The sequence below is a fragment of the Sceloporus undulatus genome, chromosome 6 (assembly GCF_019175285.1).
Source record: "Sceloporus undulatus isolate JIND9_A2432 ecotype Alabama chromosome 6, SceUnd_v1.1, whole genome shotgun sequence".
NCBI lineage: Eukaryota > Metazoa > Chordata > Lepidosauria > Squamata > Phrynosomatidae > Sceloporus > Sceloporus undulatus.
The window spans coordinates 119506283-119530507 of NC_056527.1; the positions used below are offsets into that span (position 1 = coordinate 119506283).

The 24225-nt window shown below is 53.5% G+C and overlaps 1 protein-coding gene across 14 annotated transcripts in view; it reads right to left on the bottom strand.

Moving 5' to 3' along the window:
• Positions 1 to 24225, bottom strand: part of MINK1 (misshapen like kinase 1) — a 42564-nt gene that overhangs the window by 14426 nt on the left and 3913 nt on the right. For all 14 annotated transcript variants that reach the window (XM_042471961.1, XM_042471953.1, XM_042471952.1 and 11 more), the window contains exons 2-11: positions 11278 to 11343; positions 2927 to 2983; positions 2578 to 2703; positions 2308 to 2418; positions 2020 to 2110; positions 1551 to 1681; positions 1140 to 1194; positions 691 to 769; positions 212 to 387; positions 25 to 94 (exon numbers count right to left, since the gene is read on the bottom strand). In XM_042471961.1, the coding sequence (XP_042327895.1) occupies positions 25 to 94; positions 212 to 387; positions 691 to 769; positions 1140 to 1194; positions 1551 to 1681; positions 2020 to 2110; positions 2308 to 2418; positions 2578 to 2703; positions 2927 to 2983; positions 11278 to 11343 (962 nt within the window). The remainder of the gene's footprint in view (positions 1 to 24; positions 95 to 211; positions 388 to 690; positions 770 to 1139; positions 1195 to 1550; positions 1682 to 2019; positions 2111 to 2307; positions 2419 to 2577; positions 2704 to 2926; positions 2984 to 11277; positions 11344 to 24225) is intronic.

Here is a 24225-nt window from a genome sequence, read left to right on the forward strand (position 1 = left end):
ACCCTGAAACCCTGCCTCTAATACCTGGGCTCTCCTTCCTCGCCACGTCCTTCATCCTCTTCCTCACTGCCGCTGTATTCATACTCTGTCTCATCTGCCCAGAGACAACACAGGCAAGGTTAGCAGCAAAGGAGCCAAAGGGGGAACTGGTCCCCCAAAGGCAAAAGAACCCAGCTGAGCCCAGTCTTGCCACCCCCCCCCCAGGCCCTACCTTTCTCTCCCCTCTTCTTGCGCGTGCGGTCAATGTGGTCTTTCAGCTGGATGCGGACCTGCCGCTCTGTCGGCTGATCCCGGATGAAGGGGAACTTGAGGAGCTGTTCTGTTGGGGGCCGGCTGGTGTAGGCTTTGATCAAACAGTTGTCTATGAAATCTATGAACTTCTTGGACCTGCCAGGATGGTGGGTAGGGCAGGAAGGAAGAAGGAAGGAAGGAAGGAAGAAAGGAAGAAAATGTCACCAGCTTCAGCTGACTGGCACTGAAGCCCCTGCTCAACTTCAAGAACTGCAGCCAAGGCTGAGTGGTGCAGGAAGGGGCCTCAGTTCTAGAGCTGCTTTCAGGTAAAGGCAGGCATGTGAAAGGCCCCTCCAGAGTGCTCCAAGAGCCTATCACCACCTGGCTTTGGCTTCTTGCTTTCCCCCACTGCTGGCTGGTAGAGCCCAGGGTTTCCTCCCCCCCCAAAGGGACACCTACCATTTCTTGGACTTCAATTTGGGTGGGGGATTCCGAGGAATGAGGAAGAGTGCTCGCATGGGATGCATGTCGCACAGGGCTGCCGGAAGATACAGCAGAGGAGAGGGATCAGCATGTTGAAAGAGAAGAAGAGGAAGCAAGTCCACCCACAACCCACTGTAACTCCTGCTCCTGAGTCCCCAGGCCCACCAGGCAGCCCCCCCCCCCGTGAAAAGCCCAGGCTGCTGGAGTCATGGAAGCCTGTTTGGAGTGGGATGTCACACTGAATTTGGGAAGGCTGATTTGGACTCTGGTTAGGAGGGTGGGATTGAGATCTCTGGCATCAGACTGGCCCTTGTCCATGGGATCACTGGATCTCCCCGCACTTCCTGCAAGGCTTGCACACAATGGCCCCATCTCCACTGCTCTTACAATCCCCCACCTCCAATTTTTGCCTCATGGACACTCACGTGGTGCTCCCTCGGCCATCTCAATGGCGGTGATCCCCAGGGACCAGATATCACTCTGCAGATAGGAACAAGAGAAAGGTCAGCACATGAGCAAGTCCCTCCAGCCAGCCCTTGCCCTCTCCTGCCACGCTGATGGTTGTCTCCTGAAGCCTTCCTGCCCTCTTCTCTCTTCCTGCCTTCCCTCCACCCTTTGCCCTGTCCCTCTTCTTCCCTTCTAACTGAACAATCCTCCCAGTCCCGCCACATTGTGCTGGATGCTACCCATGCCACCCTGGACCATTTTAATGAGTGAAACCCCAAGAGACACTGGTTCTTATGGACACCCAAAGGTGTTAAATGCATCACATACATACACACCCCAGGTTCTTAGGGAAGCTGCCAGGCTTGAAGCAAAAAGGTATAGAAAATTACCCTGTAGTCATATGTGGCATCTGGGTTCTCATCACAGGCAATCACCTCTGGGGCCATCCAGTACGGGGTGCCAATGAAGGTGTTCCGCCGCCCCACTGTGCGGTCCAGCTGGGCACTTACCCCAAAATCAACTAGAGAGAGAGAGAGAGAGAGAGAGAGAAGAGTGGGACTATGTTCACTGGCCAAAAAAAAACAAAACCCTGTGGCTTCAGGGCATGAGAGAATTCTGTGAACCATGGATTTCACTGGACTGAAATACTCCATAAGGTAGAGATGGTAGTAAACCGGACAGAGGCAGAGTGACTAGCGTCTGTGTGCTTATGGAAGCCCCCCTCCATGGACAATGGAGGCTCCAGAGAGATTCTCCTTCTGCTGGTCTGAGAACACCCATGGGCACCTGCAGCAGCAAGAAGGGTGATGGGAGGTGTCTGGGCCCATGGTGAGAGCAGGTCTTCCCAGAGCAACTTACCCAGCTTCACCTCTGCATTCTCAGTGAGGAGGACATTCTGGCCCTTGATGTCTCGGTGGATCACTTTGTGTGCATGGAGATGGGCCAGTCCCTGCAGGCGGGGGCACAAAGCAGAAGATGGGATGACGTCAGCAACTCTCCTTCCTCAGGCGTGACGGGCCTCTGCTGGAGGCCTGTTGAGGCCTTCCACCTTCCATGTGGTAACAAAGCCCCTCTCTCCATTTCATCTGAGAACCATCCTCTTCCTCTGGCTCCCCACAATGATAGCCCCCCCCCCCCCCCACATACCCTGAGGATCTCCCGGCAGATGTAGGCAATGCAGTCCTCCTTCAGGGCATTGCCCTTCGTGTTCTTCACCAGATCTGTCACTGAGCCAGCACCACAGAATTCCATCACCAGCTGGGAGGAGACAGAGAGATGCCCTGCTTGAAAATCCAGCCATGGTGGGTGGAGTGGGGTGGGATGGGGCAAGGAAGAGGAGGAGCCCAATGGGCTCCCCCATAGTATGGCCTCGGGGACCCTCCCCATCCCCAGCCAACATGGAGCCCCTCCTCTTACCCAGAGCTGGTCATCATTCCCAGGGGGGCTCTTCTTAATAAATGCCCCATAATAGGTGGCAATGTTGCGATGGTGAGAATACTTCTTCAGCATGTTTATCTCCTGCTTGATTTCTTCTTCTTCGTCCTGGGGGAGTGGGGATGGGGTGAAAACAGGTGAGGGCCCGATTCTCCAGTGCTATGGCACAGCTGGGGAGCCAGTTTCTGGCCCAAGAAAGAGTTTGCACCCGCTCTTCCACTCCAAAACCCTCTCCATTCCAAACCTTTCATTCCAATCCCCAGGAGGGGGGTGGGCAAGGGAGCGTGTTTCCCCCCAACACCCGCTTGCCTTCTTGCCTTGCACACCATACCTCAGTGACATCCATGACTTTGATGGCAGCCAACTGCCCTGTCTTGACATGGCGGCCCTGCGAAATAAGGAAGAGAGCAAGACAGCGTCAATGTTGTCAGAGTCCAGAGCAGGCTTTGACTGGTTTATCTCTGGGTGATCCCTCATGAAATGGCAAGGAATTCTGGATGCCAACAGCTCAGCAACAGCACTAACAAAATGACTCCTTTCTCAACCAATTAACACTGAAAGGAAGAAGGGCCTTTGCACAGGGAAGCTCTGCACTGGAGGCACCCGGTTCCAATGGGTGGATCTTGGGGTTCTGGTAGAAATAAGGATACAGGAAATCCTCACTTAAGGAGGTGGATGCATTCCTGGCCATGACCTGGGGAACTGAATGATTGGCGCCAGAGGCAGAAACAACATCAAAAAACTAGGAAAGAGAGTAGTTCAGCGTGTTTCAGCAAACTTTTAAATCCAAAACTAACAAGAGGCATGTTTGAAATGAAAGAACCAGATCAGCAAACAAAAAAATCAATGTGACCTACTGGAAATGACTTGGATGTGTCCAGGAATAACCAGCCCACACTCTTGTTATGAGTCCATTTTGGTGCCCATGTTTATATTTATGTGGAACGCCAGTGTGGTTTCAGTGTTGGACTAGGACTCTGGAGACCAGAGTTAGATTCCCCGCTTGGCCAATGGGTGGCCCTGGGATGAGTCACACACTTTCAGCCCCAGAAAAACTTGTGAAGGTTTGCCTTAGGGTCATCATAATTTGAAGGCACACACAACATTTATAGGCCTGTCCTTCTTTTTTAACATGCTGGGGGAAGCTGGGGAAGCAGGCTTATCTGCTCTCCCCTTTCCTCTCTGTTTTGCTCTTCATGCAACCTCACAAAAGGATTCTGGAGAGAGCTGCTGTTTACCTTGCCAGCTGCAGGCAGGCCCACAAAGCTACAGTAGGATTGGCAAGAACAGAAACCTGCTCTTCTCCAGCTGAAGCTTTATTGCAGACATACTGTGGCAACCTGATACTGCCAGTGATGGTGCTGCTAAAAACCTCCAGCTAGACAGGGGAGGGAAAGGGCCCTGGGCAGGCACTATAAGTCTTTGTAAAAAAAAAAACCAAGGAGCTTGACTGTTGAAGCTTTTCTTAATTGATATATGCCTGTAACTATAAGGTGCACCTCCAAGGCACAGGCTGACATCCTCCAGCCCCCTGCCCATCTCTCCACCTCCTTGGCTTGGCTGTGTGTGTGTGTGTGTGGCGCCTGTGTATGGACAGATGGACACACAGACACATGTTCAAGTCTGGGTATCCTTGGGAGAGGCCACCTGACTTTTCTGTGGCCCCTTTCAAATCCTTCTTCTCTTTTAGGGGCACTCTGTATCACCAGGTGAGCCTGGGCCCATGAGACCTGCTTGGATGCCTACATCCTCACATGGAGGTAGGAAGCTTTCAAGGGCATTGTTTCCCACTCCTTGAATCTGGCCCACTTGCAACAGGTGGGATCTGGCAGGATAGGTGCCTGGATGTGACACAACCTGAGTGGCATGGCTGCTTCCTTGAGGAAGTCTCCCATGACTTTGGGTCTCAAACATGACCTTCCTGACTGACCCCTTGCTTCTAATCCCTCCTCAGAAACCACTTGAGACTGTTGCATGATACATGGTTTTAGTTGCATTTCAATATAGATGGGAAGCTGCCTCGGCTCCCATGTTGGAAGAAAGGCAGAACATGAGTTAAACACAGAAATAAGTAACATTTCCATCTGGCCACTTTTACTGAGTGTTAAACCTCCTGCTGTGGCATCTGAGGGCCTCCCTGCTTCCTTTCCACCCGTCAGTTTGGAGGGTGAGCTATTGGGGGCCAAGAGGTCATGCTTGTTTTTGGCTGGGCAACTGCTATGAGGCACATGCAACCACCCCCTCCACCCCTCTTGTGAGGGAAGCAGTTGCCCTGCAGACCAGCAGAGGGAGCCCAAGGGCCCCCTAACCATCGCCCAGAATAGCCCCCACCTCCACCACAAGGGGCTTTGGAAAGGGCTGGGGGGGTGCAGGTTGATTTCTGGTCAACCCCTCACTGCCCCCCCTCCTGAATCCAGCACCAGGCAGGGCAGCCCCCTCCCCTTCCAAGGGCCAAAGCAGAGAAGCCCACCCAAGAGACCCATGGAAGGGTGAGGGAGCTGAGGGACTCAATGGGGGTGGGAGGATGGGCAGGTGGGTTCCCCCTCCAAGGGAAAGGGTAGCAGAAGCACAAGTGAAGGGCAGCAGGTCGCCCTGCTGGCCGCAATCCATCTGGAAAGCTCCCTGGGTAAATTCTGCCCAGGAATGGCAGATATTCCAAAGTCCACTCTGCAGACCCACCTCTTTCCCCAGAAGCTCAAGGGTTAGGATTAGGGTTAGGGTTAGGTAACCCTAACCCTAACCCTAACCCTGTCCTATTTCTTCTGTTTCTTTTCAGCAACCTCCATCTTGTGAGGTAGGCCCTGCCCGAGTAGCCTGAAGACCATCCCAGGAATCTCTTGGCCATGTGGGGATTTGAACCCATCCCTACAATCAGACTGAAACACACACAACAGAAGAAGTTGGAAGAAGGTCACACACAGAAGTAGGGAAACCAGGGAACATTCTGTAAGCTTACAGCTACAGAATCGATTTCAATCTCTCTCTACTATCAAGGATGATGAGGAACAACAGCAGGGACAGACCTCAGGGACAGAGCAGGGGACCCAGAGAGCTCCACCAAAGGGAACGGCCGCTGCTAAGCCTCGGAGGAGGCGTGTAGTGGTCATCGGGGACTCTTTGCTGAGAGGCACTGAACCAGTGGTTTGTGGGCCTGACAAGATGTCTCGGGAGGTGTGCTGTCTCCCTGGGGCAAAGATCCGTGATGTGACAGAGAGGCTGACAAGACTGGTCAAGCCTACTGACCATTACCCCTTTCTTTTGGTTCATGTGGGAACCAATGATACTGCAAGGCATAGCCTTCAGAATATCATAAGGGATTATGAGGCTTTGGGTAGGAAGTTGAAAGAGGTAGATGCACAGGTTGTCATCTCCTCTCTTCTCCCAGTCGAAGGGCATGGTCCAGGAAGGGAGAAGAAAATAGCGGATGTAAATAACTGGCTCCGTAGATGGTGCCGCCAAGAACGATTTGGATTCTTGGACCATGGGCTGCGGTTCCATGAGGAGGGACTTCTGGCAAGGGATGGGTTGCATCTCACGCCAGTTGGCAAAAACATTTTTGCCAATAGCCTCAAGAATTTGATCAGGAGGGCTTTAAACTGAGTTATGTGGGGGAGGGAGACAGTATTCTGGAAGGCCAAAAGGCTGGAGAAGATAGTCAAACTGACAGAGAGGGAACAAGACAAACAGTGCAAGGACCCAACAGTGGGAGGCAAAAGAACTTGCACAAGCAGCAAGTAAAGGGAACACATGGTCTTAGATGCCTCTACACTAATGCACAGAGCATGGGAAATAAGCAAGATGAACTCGAACTCCTAGTACAACAAAGCAAATATGGTAAGCCTGAGGGCAGGGAACCGTCTAACTAAAAAGATTGCATGTACAGCGCTGTGTAAATTTACAGCGCTTCATAAATAAAGGTTAATAATAATAATAATAATAATCACTGAAACCTGGTGGGATGAGTCTCATGATTGGAATCTGGAAATAGAGGGGTATAACCTTTTCAAGAGAAACAGGCCAAACAGGAAAGGAGGAGGAATAGCACTATATGTCAGAGATATTTACACCAGTGAAGAGATCCAGGACATCAATCATGGAAGCCAGGAGGAGAGCATCTGGATAAAAATTAAAGGGCAGGGAAACAACAAGGATGTTATGGTGGGAGTCTACTACAGACCCCCAAGTCAGACGGAGGAATTGGATGATGCCTTTCTAGAACAGATGACCACACAGTCAGAAAAGAGAGATGTAGTAGTGATGGGTGACTTCAACTACCCTGATATTTGTTGGAAGTCAAACTCAGCCAGATCCTCAAGGTCTAGTAAATTCCTCACTTGCCTTGGAGACAATTTCATGGTCCAAAAGGTGGAAGAGGCAACAAGGGGGTCAGCTATTTTAGATCTGATCCTAACCAACAAGGATGACTTGGTTAATGGGGTGCAAGTGGTGGGATCCTTAGGTGGAAGTGACCATGTTCTCCTGGAGTTTGTTATACAATGGAAAGGAGAAGCCAGGCAGAGTCAGACACACATCTTAGACTTTAGGAGAGCGGATTTCAGTAAACTTAGAGAAATACTGGGGGCGATCCCATGGTCAGAAATACTAAAAGAGAAGGGAGTTCAAGATGGATGGGAGTTTCTCAAAAGGGAGATACTGAAGGCACAAATTAAAACAGTTCCAGTGAGAAAGAAAAATGGGAGATGTCGCAAGAACCCAGGATAGATGACTAAGGAACTTCCAACGGAGATGAGTTTGAAACGGAACATGTATAAGAAATGGAAAAATGGGGAAATTACCAAAGCGGAATTCAAACAAATAGCTAGCAAGTGTAGAGATAAGGTCAGAAAAGCCAAAGCACAGAATGAACTCAGGCTTGCTAGAGAGGTTAAGAACAACTTGCCCTATGAGGAACGACTCAGGGAGCTGGGGATGTTTAGCCTGGAGAAGAGAAGGTTAAAAGGTGATATGATAGCTCTATTTAAATACAGTGGTGCCTCGGGTTACGAAATTAATTCGTAACGCGGCCACTTTCGTAACCCGAAAAGCCTTCGTAAGCCGAATTGCCATAGGCGCTAATGGGGAAAAGCCGCGATTCCGTGCGAAAAAGCCGAAAAAAGCACCAAAAGTTTTTTCGTAACCCGAAAAAACATTTGTAACCCGAAACAATAATTCCCTATGGGATTTTTTCGTATCCCGAAAATTTCGTAACCTGGGTATTTCGTATCCCGAGGTACCACTGTACTTGAAGGGATGTCATATTGAGGAGGGAGCGAGCTTGTTTTCTGCTGCTCCAGAGACTAGGACCCGGAGCAATGGATGCAAGCTGCAGGAAAAGAGATTCCACCTCAACATTAGGAGGAACTTCCTGAGAGTAAGGGCTGTTCGACAGTGGAACACACTTCCTCGGAGTGTAGTGGAGTCTCCCTCCTTGGAGGTCTTCAAACAGAGGCTGGATGGCCATCTGTCGGCGATGCTTTGATCTGGATTTCCTGCATGGCAGGGGGTTGGAATGGATGGCCCTTGCGGTCTCTTCCAACTCTATGATTCTATGATTCTATGACTTTCCTGCCTCTGGAGGTGGCTGGGGGAACAAAATGTGTGTCTTTGTGAAGTGGGGTGGGGAAAGGGGGGGGGGGGGGAGCCTGAAAAAGACAAGTCCGTAGAGGAAAGAAAAAGGGGCTGCTTCTCTATCCCCCCCTCCATCAAAGGCCTCCTCTTCTCACAATGTAGGGTGGGGGTCTGACCTGTGATGCAAATGGCCCAGCTCTCCCCCACAATACTCTCTTCCAAGCCCACTTGGCTGCCCCATGCCCAGGCCTTCAGAGCAGTTTGAAGCCCCTTCCTTTGTGCTAGGGATTTCCTGCATGGCAGGGGGTTGGACTGGATGGCCCTTGTGGTCTCTTCCAACTCTATGATTCTAGGGAGGGGCACTGGCCTCCTGCCCACCCACTCCAGAGGCTGTCCAGCATTGCTGCCCCATTGACAATGGGAGGGAAGGGGCAGGGAGAGAAGAACTGAGACCCACAAGCATTGCCACAGCTGCTGCCTGCCCCTGCCCTCAGCCATGTGCTGGCATTGTCTCAGATGCCACGCAGCCTGGCGTGGGCAGCCGTCGCCTGGCAACGGCCTCCCTCTTCCCTTCAAGTGGCATCACGGAGGAAAAGAGACCCCCCCTCCGTCTGCCGTTCCACTGCTGCTGTGCGAACAGGATGATTGGGTACACTTCGGCCCTGGATATGTCTTGCACAGGAAGCTGGTGAGGACAACGGGGTGAGCTTGGCTTCATAGGGACACCCCCTCCCCACGCTCTGCCCCTCTCAGCCACAAAGGGGCTGCAACTCACTGGAGACCCATATCAATAAATAAAGATGCACTTATTCCCGAAGAACTCCCTTGTGCTGCTGCCATTCCTGAGCCAAGGAAGGTGCCCACTCAAACTGTGTACCTGGCAGGGTGTGTGTGTGTGTGAGAGACAGGAGCCACCCAAAGGGTGCAAAGGAGGCCTTCTGACCAGCAAGCCCCTTGTGTCTTTCGGGGGAGGGGAGTAAGGCCAGAAAAGAGATCAATCCCAAGATGGTCAAATCCTGGACTGGTTTGGGACCAGCAACGCTGCTCTGAGAAAAGGGGCAGCCAAAGACAGAGCACCCACCCTTTGAGACTCACAGGTCCAGTTCCTGCCAGGCTTGGATGGGAGCCAAAGGGCCAGATTTAACCATCCAACCGCAAGTAGGGCAGCCAGGTCAAGGGTGGGTTCTCACTGTCCGGAGCACCCATGGACACCCACACTGGAGTGCTGGTCAGTGGGCTGGTTGTGGGGCAACTTCAGGGCATCCCACTCCCAAGCATCCCTGGTATGTCTTTCTGTCAGCCTTTAGGCAGAAAAGAGCAATTGGCACACCTGGTTTGTTCCCAGCGCCGCCACCCCCTCCACTGAAGCACCCTCACCCAGAGAAAACCAGTCTCCCCCCCTCCCAGGAGGATCAGAGCCATGGCCTCCAATCGCTTGTATGTCAGGCCTGTTTGAAGTACAGGTACATGGGGAGAGGTACAGGTTCTCCCCTCCCAAGCTCTTCCTGGGGGCTGCTGAGGGGTGAGGAGGGGGCATTTCACCCTTCCCCTCCCCAGCAAGAAGCTGAGCTCAAGTTGCTCTTGCAGGGAGGTCTGGGTGCCAGAAAATGTGCATGGGAGGGGGGCTGGGGAGTCACAAGGGGGAGAAAAAACTCCCTGCAAGCGTTTCCATGGGAACGCGCAGAGTGCTGCAGGGACGCAGAGACTGAGGAAGCAAGCTGCCTTGCAGAGAGAAGCACTGCTGAGGAGGGGAGGCTGCTTTTTCGCCACATGGTCCACAGGCAGCCTAGGGGAGAAGGCACTCTGCACGCGCTCAAAAGTCACTCTCAGCCCTGCAAGGGGGAGGACAGACGGGTGGCTCCCTAGAGGGGGGGAGCAAGGTGCCTAGCCCCATCTCTCCTCCTTTCACAAGGGGAAAGTGTGTGTGTGTGGGGGGGGGGGGGGGAGGTACCAAGAACAATCTGCTGGGAGGGCAGATCTGCTGGCGAGGAACCAGGAGGAACCTCCAGATTCCTTGGCCCAAGAATGCCCCAAGCCTGGCTGTCTCTGCCAAATTATGGCCCTCCCAGTATTTTAAACCACAATGCCCATCAACCCCAGTGACTGTCCAATAATCTCACTGTGCCTCTCAACCAGTACATAAACTGGCAGGAGGCCTTTTGATCCTGGACACAGGTGATGCCGGGGCTGGACCCGCTCCAAATGGGGCACCCTCCCTCCCATCCTTGACTGACTTGGTCTGACCAGCAGGAAGGATGCACCTCTTGCTTCTGGGGCAGAAGTGGGGCTGAGGAACGCAAGCTAGGCATGGAGACCAGGAACCAGAGCACCCCAGAGTTACTAAGCAGGCCAGATGGAAGGCTTAGCATGCCTCCCATTGCTGCCCCAGAAGCCCCCGTGATTCCAAACCCAATGACTCATTTCCCAAAACCCTGCATAAGGAGAAGGTCAGTCAGATCTTCTAATGCTGAAATGTTTAAGACACCCAGTACTTCAGGTAAGATGGAAGGCCTCAACACAGAGCCACATAGAATACAAGAAGAGCAGCAGCAGCGGAAGGGCCCAGAAGCTGGATCAGACACCTGAAGGGGGTCTCTCTATGGGTCAGCAGCAGATTGCCCTCCCATTGCAGGCAGCCCACAAGGAGGACTTGTTCCCACCACACAAAGCCAGCAATGCTAAGGTATGCAACTCCTGGACCCAGATCCGCTGAGACATCCAGGACAAAAAAAGCCCCTCCTCCTCCATGCCTTTCCTAGGGCTTTAACCCCATTTGAGGCAACAAGCAAGATAAATCTGGGGAGGGGGAATGTCCTGAGCTCCAAGGCAAGGCTGATTCAGTTCCTGCCCCGATCTCTGGTTTCCAAAACTGCCAGCTGCTTATGGGCCACTCTCTGCTGGGATCTGTGGCACAATAACCTTAACTCTCTGTAAGCTGCCCCTGGGGACAGGCAGGTGGAAATCTAATATCAGCAAAATGAAGAAAAGGCACCCATGGCTGGTTGCCACAGCTGGCCAAGAGGGCTTCTATACAAAGCTCAGCTGCCAAGAATTGGGAGAGGGGAGCAACCCCCGTCTCCAGTTGTCAGAAGCCCCCCCCCCCCCACAACTCACCTTGTAGACCTGTCCGTAGGTCCCATTGCCCACCACCTCCACCAGTTCAAATATGCCGGCAGGATCCTGCAAGGGAGAGAAGGCCACAGGTTAAAGAGACTCTTCCAATCACAAACAGAGTATGGCCAGCCATGTTCTGCTGAAAGATCTACTCTGCTAGGCAGGAAGGGGAGCAGGATCACCCTTCAGAGCGCACAGGTATGTGCGGACAGGCAGGCAGGGATCTCGGGAAAGCAGTGAAGGGAAGGAAGAGACTGGAACCCAGATGGCCAGCTCCTGTGCCTCAGACCGGCCTCCAGTGCAAGAGTGTCAAGCATGAGGGTCAGGACCCCATGCCACTTTGTTGCTGGGTGTGGGGACAGGAGCTCCATCTTGTGTCTGACAGCCATGAACCTCTGAGGATTCGGAGCTAGGATGGGAAAGAGGACTAGGGGTGGAAGGTGGTGGCCAAGGGGCTGGTGGAAAAGCCACAACCCCACTCCCCAGCCCTGAGCAGAAAAGCCTGGAGTCAGAAAGGACCACAAGGAGGATCCCACCCCTCCTACCCAGCTGTAGCCCAAAGCCTCCCATCCTATGCACTGTGGAACACAATTGTTCTTCCCTCCAAGCTGAAAGTGGACCAGATCATGTGGAAGAGATCTGGGCCCCCTGGCAACACTGACCCTCACCCCTCCATCAGCAGAGGGCCTGCAAAGAGGAAGTTGCCCTCCTGGATGGCAGCCCCTGGGTCTCTGGACCACCACTACCAGACCCATGCAGACCACTTGCCCCCCATGGCTACAGCAGAGTCCTTCCTCCAAACTATGCTCCTCCTGTGGGTTGCCTCCCCCAGGACCAGTATTATTAGCTTCTCATTAAGGCAGCAGGAGAGAGAGAGAGTGTGCTTCCTCTGGGGCCACATCCGGATCTGTCCCAGATCCAAGGAAGACTGGAGCCCGAGTCCAAGCCCATAGAGGTGGTAGCGGCAAATGGCTGCCAGCACTGGGCCCAGGACAATCTCTGGAGATTCTGGAGCCAGGTGGCCAGGGAGAAACTCCAGGGAAAACTCCAGACATTTGGGGGATAACTGGGATATGTGTAATACTTGTTTTAATATCAAACTTATCATTTTTGGGTGGGTTTTTCGGGCTATGTGGCCATGTTCTAGAAGAGTTTCTTCCTGATGTTCCATCATGCCAGCCACAGATGCTATGGATGCCAGCCATGAAAGCCTTTGACTTCACAAACTTATCATCTACTTTCCTGCAGTAGCAAAAACGGCTTCATTCATAACCTTGCTCACGAAACAGTATTATTTGACATGAGAGCCAATGTTGTCTAATGGTTTGAGTGTTGGGCTATAACTAGGGGAAGGGCAGGTTTGAATCACCACATGGCCCTGGAAACTCACTGGGTGCCCCTGGGCAAGTCATATTCTCTCAGCCTCAGAGGAAGACAAAAGTAAACTTCCTCAAACAAATCTTGTCAAGAAAACCCCTGTGGTAGTTTTGCCTTAGGGCCACCAGAAATTGGAAATGAACTGTGGCGTCCAGAGCCACAGGCCAATGCTGCAACAACTACACCACACTGGCTTTTCTGGCATACTAGCTGGCGAGAAACAGCCAACAGCCGTATGCAGTCAAAGGGATGGGAAGTGTAACTCAACAGTGAAAACTCCTCAGCGGCGTGATGGATCTGTGTATTTTGCATGCCTATAGCGGACCCAAGTACTGTCATTCCAAAGTGGGGGAACCACCTCACAAAGCATCATGCTATGCAGTTCCTGGTATTCTGAATAAGTAAAACTCCCTCCAAAAGAGACAATATTTTCATCTCTTTTCATCACAGCTTTCCACCATATTTCTTCAAAATTTTCAATTTTTCTTTTCTACTAGAAAAATTGGAAAGAAAAGAATAGGAGGAAGTATATCTGTGTATGGAAGGGGTTCCCTCCATTTTCCTGGTTTCTGCCATCTGCAGGGCAGTGAACCATCCAGATTCTCAGCGGCAGCTGTCTCTGTGCAGCACCTTGAAGCACCTGCTGCAGCTCCCAGCAGGAAGGAGGAAGGCAGGAGGGAAGGCCAGCTGGCCAGGAGAACAGAGCCCCTGGATGCATCAGGTCCCCTCAAGAGAGACTCGGAGAGAACCCCCCAAAGCACACCAGGGAAGCCCAAATGTTTGACTGCCCCCCCCAACAGTTAAATATTCTCAAGTCACCATCAGATCCCCACTAATCTTGGAAGCTAAGGAGGGTCAGCCCTGGACAGTCCTTGGATAGAAGACCAAAAAGGAATCCCAGGTGCTGGAGGCTCTCCTGCAAAGGAAGAAACTGGCAAAACTACCTCTGAGGATTCCTTGCCTAAGAAAACCCTCTGAAATTCATGTCGACAGGTGTGTGGTGGGGGCGATCTCAATTTATGGGCTCTGTCAAGGAGGAGAGCATGAAAGGCACAGCCCAGGATCACTGTCTGGCTATCCAAAGCTAATACTGGAGCAAGAAGCCCACACTGGGGCCCAGGCCAGCACAGTGCACTGTGCCCACAAACATAATGTGCCCTCTGGCCCCAGTGTTTGACCATAATGTGCCCTCTGGCCCCTGTGTTTGACTTTTGACTGGGGAGGGGGCAACATGGGGAAGGCTGCAGAAGCTGTGCATGTGGGCAAAGCAGACAAAATAAGTGGCATGTGCCCAGTTCCCTGAAGGGGGAAGAGGGAGGCATTACTGCTGCTGCTGCTGCTGCTGTCCCTGCCTTTCTGGTTACGAAAGCCAAACTTTTCCATCCCAGCGTGAAACCTTCTGCAGCATAAGGTCACCCAGCTACTCAGAAGCCTCTTTTCAGTTGCTGATTGAGGCCTCTCCTGCATCTGGGCCAGGCAAAAAGACAAGAAAGGAAAAAGAAAAAACCTCAACCTCTATTCACAGAAAAACTAGAGCTGCAGATCTCAAAATAGCAGCCAAAGAACCAGGCAGGTGGGGGACATGGCCAGATGCCCCACATACAGGTACCCGTGAGCAACCCACACACAAAACACTCCCAGCACACCTGAAGGGACCTGTCCCTGTCTGCCTGCCCCCCCCCCCCCGCCTAAAATGCCAGGCCGGCCTCTGACCCCCTGGCTTTCCCCTACTTTACATCCTGACCCACTCAAGGTGGACCCCCTGCTCTTGACCCAAACCAAGCAGACCGGCTAGTGCACCCCCTTCCTGTCATGCCCAGCCCAAGGAAATCTGGAGCTGTGGGTATTTTCTCAGTAGCCTCTTGACCCTTACTGGACACTTTCCGCAACCCACTGGGCGGGCGACCCAACATTACTTGCTGCTGCCAGACTGCGTTGACAAGACTGAGTCTCAACACCCTTCCCATCCTCACCAGGTCTCTCAATGGCAGTGTTGCCTACTCCCAACCCAGAAGCACCCTTCTCCTCAGGCCCCATGTCTTGGAACGCAGTTGCACTCTTAAGGTGTTGGAGTAAATTGACTCTGGGGACCCTTCTAACTCTGGTTTCATTTGGCAAGTTTTGCAAACATGTCTACGTTTGTTCACAGAGGTCAGGCTCTGTCCATAGCTGCAGAAGAGACAATCTTGCTCAAGGCCAGATGGGGAAGCTGTGTCAGGGTGGCCTCTATGCCTGGGGAGAAGACAGAACCACCAGCTCCCTGCTGCTTCAGAACAGCTCGCCCAATGTCCTGAGAATCAGTGCCACTTCGCCTTTGTGGTTGCCTTCATCCCCAGCTGCCAATCCAAGCAAACATCCTCTGGCCTGCAATGACCGATCAACTTGTTTGCCCAGCCCTGTAAAAGTTACTGAAGCTGACTGCTATGACAGCCCAATGTGGCAATGAGTCCCATGGATTAACCAGGGATGTGTGGTGTGGCAACCAGATGCCCTAGGAAAACCCAGCCTTCCTTTTCCTCACTGGAGGGCATAGAGGAGTCCTGGCTTTCAGCTCCCTCTGCAGCTCACCCACCTCCTCCCCTTATCCAGAGGGGATACCAGCAGGAATCCTAGTTGCCCACTCCAATTTCCTGGTGTGATGCAGTTTGCCTTTTGCATGACTTCCCATGAAGGATGAATGAATGTTTTCAGCCATTTGGCAACTGCACTCCTAATTGCTGCCCCTCTGCCACTCCACAAACACATGTCTAATTTGCCTCAGCCTGCCAGATTCTGCATGTGGCTCCCAGAATGACCCCCCTGCAGCCACCAAACAATTTGTGGGACAAAGAGACCTTTTGCTGAGGGAGCTCTGGAACTCTCTGTCCACCTTGGACTCTAGGCTTCCAAACAAAAGAGCTCATAAGGCCTAGGCAAAGGAGGCCAGAGACACGCGCTCTGTTGCCCCTCCTGCCAACCTCTAAAGCCACCAGTTTCTTTGCCCACTCACTGGTTTGGTCAAGGCCAAGGCACCTTCTCCCAAGGAACTCAAGACCTCTGGATCTGTTGCCCCCACTGAGGAACTGGCACTCAGGGGAAAGACACTATCCATTTAGGAATAAGGAAAGAAGAGGCAAGGGTGGATGGGTGGGGGGCTCTGCTGGAACTGAGCAACTCCAGAGAAACTTTGTGTGGGGGGAAAAGCACCCTAGGACTGGCACACTGGCTGGCAGGCCCACAGCAGCTGGCTCTCTGGAACAAGAGAGAGGAAGGCAGAAGGAAGGAGAAGGGCGCCAAGGCGAGCCCCTCAACCAACTCAGAGTTTGGAGGGCGGCTGTGAGTCAGACTGCAGAGAGAGAGAGAGAGAGAGAGAGAGAGAGAGAGAGAAAGAGAAAGGAAGAATGGAGGTGCTGCCGCCCACATGCACAGCTCAGTGCTCTCCACAGGCCCTGCCCACGCCACCCGTGTGTGTGCACGTGTGCATGAGTGGGAGTGGGCCCCCTGCACTCAGACAAGGCTTCCCCTAAAAAATCCTTACACCCCAGAAGCTGGGGTCCCAACTGGGGTTCCAAGGAGGACCTGTGGGAAGACCCAGAACCACACTGCCTCCACCTACACCTCCTGTGGAAAGGGTCTTATTCTCCCCAGACATTACTCACTCCCAGCCTGGTCTATGTAGGGACTCAGGCACATCCAGGGGGTGGGATGAGGGCGCTGGGCTTTCTGCCCCACTGCTGAAGGCCAAAGGGGCATCACTCCCCTCCCCCCTCCCCATGTTTCCTGGTGATGGGGAGGGGGTGCCTTGCCTTGCCCAGGTCTCTTGATTCCAGGCTCCCCGTCCCCTGTCTGCCTTTTAATTACAGGTCACCTGCCAGTTGCCGGCTTGTAATTGGGTTATGCAAAACCCCTTAAGCAGATTTGTGGGGCCAGCTAAGGAGCTGGTTCCTGCTGGCAGGTCACTGGGATGAAGACAGGCATCACCAGACCTGCTGAAAAAAAGGCCCTGGTCTCCCTTCAGGGGGCTTTCGGCAAAAGCAGAAACATGAACTGGGATCGGGCATGACTTCAGGCTCACAGTTCGGACTTTCTGCCACTGAGGGCAAGAGACAGCCAACAGTCTAGACCACCCCTATGCCACACCTCTGCCCCCCACTTTTTCAGGAATATTCTCCAGCTGGGCAAATCTCAGTCTGAGTGCTTCCATTTCAGGGTGAAACTGCTAGGACTGCCTTCCATGACTGGACTGGGTAGGTGGGCAGAGGCCCCTGAAGATAAACTTCCCCTCTGGAAGCAGGGGCAGCCCCTAGCCCCTGTGTCCCCCAGCAGCCGGACCTGAGCTGGCCAAGGATATGCCAGATGAGATGGCTCAGCATCCCTGAGAGAGGCTGCAAACCAGGCAAGATGCTGCACCAGAGAGGAAGAGGAGGCATCATCACAACCCATCCCACTCTGTCTCCATGGCAGCCTTCCTGGAGGAGACTGGCTGCCTCCCTCCCTGCCTCTTCCAGCACCTCAACAAGCACTTTCTCTCAGGCTCCTCAGCCAAAGCAGCAGCAGCTTTGGCCCATTCCAAAAGCCCCCTCCCAAGCACAGGAAGGTCCTTGTCTATAGACACCTGAGAAAGGGAGGCTCTACCAGTCTTGGGAGGACAAGGCTTGGGGAGGCTACCAAGTAGACTCAGCTGCATCTCCAGAACTGACCCCGTGGGGGGGGGGGGGCTCCATTTCATGCCTTTTTTGAATGACAATTCTTTCCATGGGCACTGCTTATATCCCCTGGTTTGCTGTATTTTTGCACCTTGCAGGTCAGCATATTATTTTTTTTTTGCATAGAACAGAATGGCAGATGGGTGGAAAAGCAGGGGTGGCGGGCACAGGGAAAGACAGTGAGATGGAGATGGAGTCAGGTGCGGAGTCCTGAGCCAGCACAGCAAGAGCTGCAAAGACAGCCTGTGCCCCCTCTCTGCTGGTCCTCAAGGGCCCCAGTGGGGAACTGGCCACCAGAAGTCTTCCCAGTACCCCAGGAAGTGGCCCTTTCTGCTCTAGTCCAGACAACTATGGGACCCTCCTCCCAGTTGGGGGCCATGAACACCTCGGGGAACAGGTCCCCTGTGGCATTTTAGACCCAGAGCAGAGAATGAAGCAGCCCCCACCCCCACCATTTCTGCCCTCTATTGAATCCTGTGTGAACATCTCTGCCCCCTTCCCTTTGGGAGGAGAAGTCCAAAAGCTGGCCTAGTGCCACCCTCTCAGGGACAAGGGTAGTAGGCTTTCTTTTGGTCACTGCTGGAGCCATCCATCCCCCCTCCCTCCCAGCTTTTGCCTCAGCTGCCTCCTCCTCTTCCTCCTCCTGGTTCAAGGCCGGCAGGCCCTTGCCCTTAGAGAGTCCCTGCAGACAGACGTACAGGCCCTCCACAGGTGTCTCCCCCATTGCAAGAGAGGGTCAGGCACCAGCCACCACCAGCAGGCCCTCCTAAGGCTCCCTGTTCATTCCTCCAACAGATACTCCCAGAGAATGCTTGAAAGCAGACCAGCAGCACCCCCAGACACACACACACATCTGCAGCTCCTAGTCCAAGACTTAGGGTTCCCGGGGAAGAAACAGAGGCCAGGCTGCTGGCCAACCCCGGGCCCCCTCCCTCTGCCCCTTCTCTTCCTCCTCCCGTTGTGCCCCAATGCAGCCCACACTTGCCCCTCCAGACAGAGGGAGGGCTTGGGCAAAAACCCAGCAACACAAAGGAAGACGAGGATGATGCCTCCTGGCAGGAGCCGCAAGGGCACCTCAAAGTGGCTCCTCCTCTCCCATGCACCCCCCACACACCATATTCATAGACTGAAACAGGAGATCCTTGCAGCCTGGATCTGCAGCATTTATTTGCCAGCCTTGAAAGAGTAGGAAAAGCAGGGAAAATGGGCCATGGGCATTACCAGGCATATGCAACTGGGGGAAGGGTGGCTTTTCTGCAGGGTGCATCTGTGCCTGTAGATGGCCCAAGCCATCTCACCCTACTCGTCGTCGTCATCCTCCTCCTCCTCCTCAGGAGGGCAAGGGGAGGAGGAAAGGGGGTCTACATCACTACTGCCTCTTCATCCAGACCCCCATCTGGCTTCGAGGTCACTGACTTGGTCTTGGGAGGAAGCCCCCACCCCAGTGGGCATCTGCCCCCCTTCCAGGCCTAGGCTACACCGGCAGAGGTGCCAGCCCTCCTGGGCCACCTTTCCTCACCAGCCAGACAGCCGAGGTGCTTATAAAATGCTTACTCACCTGGAGGCAGCAGGACGGCAGAGCAGGTTGGGGCTCGCAGGCCGATCTGCCCTGAGCAAAGAGATTGGCCGCACCCAGAGAGGAGAGGCAGGAGCAGGCCGGCAGGGCAAGTTCCTGCCCACGGAGAAGCCCCGTGGCCACATTCGTGGGGTGTGTGCATTACTGCAAGGGATTGGCCACCCCCCCCACCATGGATCCACCAGAAAAGAAGCCAGCCAAGAGAGACCCACACTCATAGTGGGAGCAAAGCCCTTTCCTCATTTCAAAAACAGAAATGAAACTGAGGTGATTCCCCCTCTCCCGCTGTGCTTTCCCTAAGTCTGGGCTCACCACCCGAAATGGGGTCTGTGCTTCCTGTTATTTGGTGGGGGGTGGATCTCTAGCCACCTGGCACTGCAGCCCCAACCACCCCAGAGATAGCGCCCCAAGGGACCATTCCCTTTGCCTTCATCTCCCCATTTCACGCCCTCAGCATTGCTATTGGGAGGAGGAAGTAAAATGCAGGTGAGCCGTCGCCACCACATTGGGAGGCAAAGATTTTGCTCCCCTTGTGAGGGCAAAGCTTGACTCCAAACCTTTTGGGGACATTTAACGAAAAGGGTGGAGTGGGCTGTGCCAGAATCCAGAATGCAACTGGTCCACAGAGCTCCCTCCATTTCGAGGCCTCCCCTACCTTTTGGTCGCCTTGCCAGCTCAAGACCAACTAGCCGCTTTGGACAGAGGCTTCTTAGAGGAAACACAGCTGGGGGGGGGGGCATGACCAGTGGGGTGAAATGCGGCCCTGGTTTTGCTTGCTGTTTTCTGGGTCAGGGAGGAAAAAGAGACAGGGACAGAGGGGCTGTCCAGCCTGAAAGTGGGCTCTGCTCCACTTGCAGCATGGCCTGCTTCAAGGGAGAGGAGTTCTTGGTTCTGTGCATGAAAGGTGGCATGAAAGGGGAGCTGTAATTCAATTAAGGCCAACATGCTGCCACTCTAGCAGTCAACAAGTTCTCCCTAGCAACAAGCAAGCGCGGCGGGTGTTCAGTGAGATGAATGCGGCCTGGCAGAGAGATCTCCTTTCAGACTGGGCGGCCAAGCGAGGGGACCTGGAAGGCAGGAGAACAGGCAGGGAGGCAGCTCTGTTTCACAGTGGCCCAAGAAGAGAGCCCCAGAGCCAAGCCAGGGCACAGGTGGGGCAGGAGCCTGGGAGGAGGATCCCGCCCACCCCCCCAGCAGCAACAATGGGGAGGGGGCTGCTGGCCTTTCAGCGGAGGGCCCCCAAGCACTGCTGGGAATTAAGCTTCCAAAAGCCCAGATCAAAAGCCAAAAAGCCCTTAGGGAAGCCAAAGGTTGAGTGGCCCCATGCCCCGCCAGGGCCAGCTGGCTGCACTGGGCCCCTCTGCAGCCAAAGGGCAGAAAGGGGTGTCCTCCTCTGCCCCCTCTCTCAGCTACAAGGACACCCACCCCAGGGGCCCTCAGCGGGTAGGGGCCAACCGGGACTCCTCAGACACCTCTTCCCCATGACCCACAGCTACAATTCCTGCGGCCGCTCCACCTGGGAGGAAGCTCACTCCCAGGACCATACACACGCGTGTGCATACTCACACACACAGACACACACGCATACAGGCTCAGCTGACACACCAGATACTGAGGAATGCCCAGTCTTTCAGTATTTACATGCAAGGAGCTCTAGACAGGTAACATGTGGCCCTCCAGACGGTGTGGACTGCAACTCCCAGCAAACTTCAGGTTGCCTAGCCAATGAGGAGGCATGATGAGATAGGCAGTCCCACTGGCTCTGCAGGGGTCTGCAGGGTTCCCAGCCCTGTTCTAGACATGCTTGGAGCTGTTATCTCCCCTCTATTCCCATTCCCTCTAAGCAGAGCGAGTCAGCAGCCTTTTGTTCCTGCCCCACTGGGCACAGGCATTGAGGACACCATACCATGGGGAGGAAAGGAAGCCCCAAGAGCTGTCCTCCACACCTTCGGCCACATGCTGGCATGGCCTCTCACTCAGGCTGCCTGGGCCCTGTGGAAACAAGGGAGCCCTTTCAAGTGAAGCCCACAACTGGTGCTGAGCAAGGACCTTAGAGACTTTGGCTGCCAAAAGGCAAAAGGTAGCGGTGGCTGCAGAAAGGAAGGTGAGTCCTCTAGTGACCCAGGCAGGTCCAGGCTGCTCTCGGGACACAGGAGAAATTGTGAGAAAGTGCTATAGAGCAACCTCAGGCCCCATCTCCATTCCTTCCATGACCTAAGCACTCTGACACATTTGGGGCCGGCAAGCCCCTTTCTTCTTTGCCCTTGGTGCTAAGACAGCAAGGCACTGACTTATGCTGCTGGGCAAGGAGGGGGGCACATTTGCAGCTGATGGGTCATTTCTGCAAGACTGGCACCTCTGACAGCATCATCCTCGCCTGAGCTTCATGCCAAACACACCTCCTCTCCCTACCTCCCCACAATTCTTGCTCACTGAGGTGAGGGCCCTCCTCTGTCACCATCAAACCCACCACAGCCACCCCTCCAAAGGAAGCCATGGACACCTGGCCCAGGTCCAACTCCCAGCAGTAGTCATGACAGGCAGATCAAGGCCAGTGTTGGCTCCCCTCCTTGTTCCCCTAAAGCACAGTGTTTCCCTTGTGAAATGCAACCTCCCTCATGTGTTTTCTGTTTGCTCAGGGCGCCGCCGCTGCTGCTGCTGCTGCTCCAGCATCTCCTCTGGCTCCAGCCCAAGTCCTGGCCGCACCCTGGGCAGCAGGTTCCATGACCCACTTTTGACTGAGTGGTGCTTAAGAAACATTTAATGGTACCTCCTGGGACAGAAATGTAACCCCAAGAGTGGGTCACCGTCCACACAGCCAGCATGGCGGACTCTGGTTCCTTCCTTATTAGTTCTGGAGAACTTGAACTTCCAAAAACACGGAGGGCAGCCCAGGTCACAGAACAGTCAGGCAGCTTCTGCTGAGCACTCTTGAGGAAACAAAGCACCACTTCACAAGGCTGGAAATCACACCCAAGATCTAGAACTAGCTAGCGGAAGCACCTGCCCCAAGGACAGCGATGGTGGTGGGGAAATGGTTGGAGCCACAGCACTCTTCAGAACGTACTCTGGCTCAAGGAGTCTTAAGGAGTCAGCTTAATTGCAGGCCCAGCCCACAGTTCTACCCCTGTCTCCACTTCACCAAAAGTTCCAAAGGCTCCCAGGCAGAGCTGTCCCAAAAGCTGCTCCTTTGCTCAGCAGAGTAACCTCCTTAAGTTGTACCACCTGCAGAGGAGAACTGGGTGTGGAACGCCTTTGCTTTTTCTCACACCGTGTGAGGAATGTCTGAACACCTGCTGAGAGGTTGCCCAAGACGGCTTCGTCTTTGTCTTCTGGGAAAACAAGGATCCCACCTGCCAACAAAGAGGCTCCATTTTGAAGGAGCCAATCACACTGAATAACCATCCGCCTCACTTATCCATACATCAATGACATCCAGGCTAGACTACTGCAATGCTCTGTATGTGGGGCTGCATTTGGAAGCATCATCAGGGACAGGCCACAGCTGCTAAGATGCTGGTAGGATCAGGGCAGTCAGAGTGTGCAACACCAATGTTATGTCAACAGAACCAGTTCTTGGTGTGTTTCTGAGCCCAATCTGAAGGGAAGGCTTTGACTTTTAAATTATTTGGGGCCAGACTACTCTGCAAAGACTGCCTGCCCTTGGAGATCATCTTCAGAGGTCACCCTCCAGTAAGATCACTTTGGCTGGTGGGCTTGAGAGAAGGGCCTTAAATGCAGTGGCCTCACGATTGTAAAACTCATCTGGCCCCGTCATTACAACCCTCCAAGGAGGCATTAAAGAGTTACTTGTCCTGAGTTTCTCTTTCCTATATATGATGCCTTCCCTCCCTCCCTCATACATAGCACTGCTGCTCTTTGACTGGTTAATCATTTTATCTGTTCAGAATGTTATTACACCAAACTGAACGCAATTTACTTTATTATATGACGGCACATTTTATTGCTACTGAAAGTCTCTCTACTGTTTTTCCGGTGATTTTCTTTTATATGACAGAAGCTGCCTACTAAGGATTTGAAGTAAATGTTCAAAGTAAAGGTGTGTGTGTGTGTGTGTGTGTGTTTGTTGGGGGGGGGTAATCTGGAATCTTTAAAGCAAAGAAGCAAAAACACATCACATCTAAAGAATGGGAATTCTCTAGTCCCAAAGTTGAATTAATTGCCAGCTCTAGGCTAAGTGGTTAATTGGTTGTAGGTCAACTCGGACCTTATAGATGATAATTCCACAAGTGGACATCACAGAATACAACAAGGAATAACAAGCTCACAGAGCTTTGAACTTTCTACCTCCTGGTTTCCAATTCAAACAGATCAGACCAGTCAGATGACTCTTTAGGCGCCATCTTAGACTGGCGCAAGAGTCTACAAGGTTTGGAGTTTGACAGATCTTCAAGATGAAGAAGAAGAGCCCTCCCTCCATGCCATCTGTCATCCTCCATCCTCAGAGGGAGCCAAAAGGCAGGCCCAACTCCATCAGGCCTGGCCAGAGCAAGAAAAAGGGCCCTCCCTCCAGTCCATCTGCCATGGCCCAGGCCTCCGAGGGAGAGAAGGACCGACTGCTGGACCGGATCCCCTTCCCCATCACCATTCCCTTCTCCTTCTGTGTCCTGAGGGCAGGGAACCCTCTGAATAACTATCTGTAAGCTGCTCTGAGAGTCTTTAGGGTTGAAGAGCGGGGTATAAATACGCCTCTTTTTGAGCCGTACGATGGACACTGGCGGAAGAGGAAAGCTTGTATGTTCTAGCATTAAGATTCTGTAACAGTTCCTTTACAAACCTGCCCTTCCCCTTCCCTGGTCCACACCCTGCTCTTCTCCCAGAAGGGATCCAGAGTCCATCAGAGCTGGCCAGGGGGGACTGGCCCATCGTGCCAGAAGGCAGGCTCCAAAGGGCTCCTCTGGCTCTGCTGGCTGGGCGCAAGCCAAGCAGCCCACCCTGCAGCAGCCCTGCCTTCCTTGGAGCAAAAAAGAGACAGAGGTAACAGGAGGGAGAGGAGGGGAGCCATGATGCTGGCCAGTTTAATAAGAACGCAGCAGAGACAGGGGAAGACGGCCGCCGCCGCCAGCCACGCTGCAACTCCCACCGACTCACCACCGCTTCCTGGAACAGCGTCCAGCCTGACGACCCCTTCTCCGCACACTCACAAAGTCTAAGGCAGTGGTCCCCAAAGGGTGCCCTTTAAGAGCTTTTGGACCTCCGCTCCCAGAAGCCTCGGCCGCCTTGGCCGACAGTCTGGGATGCTGGGAGCTGGAGCCCCAAATGCCTTGCCTCCGTTGTCCCTCCTGCAAT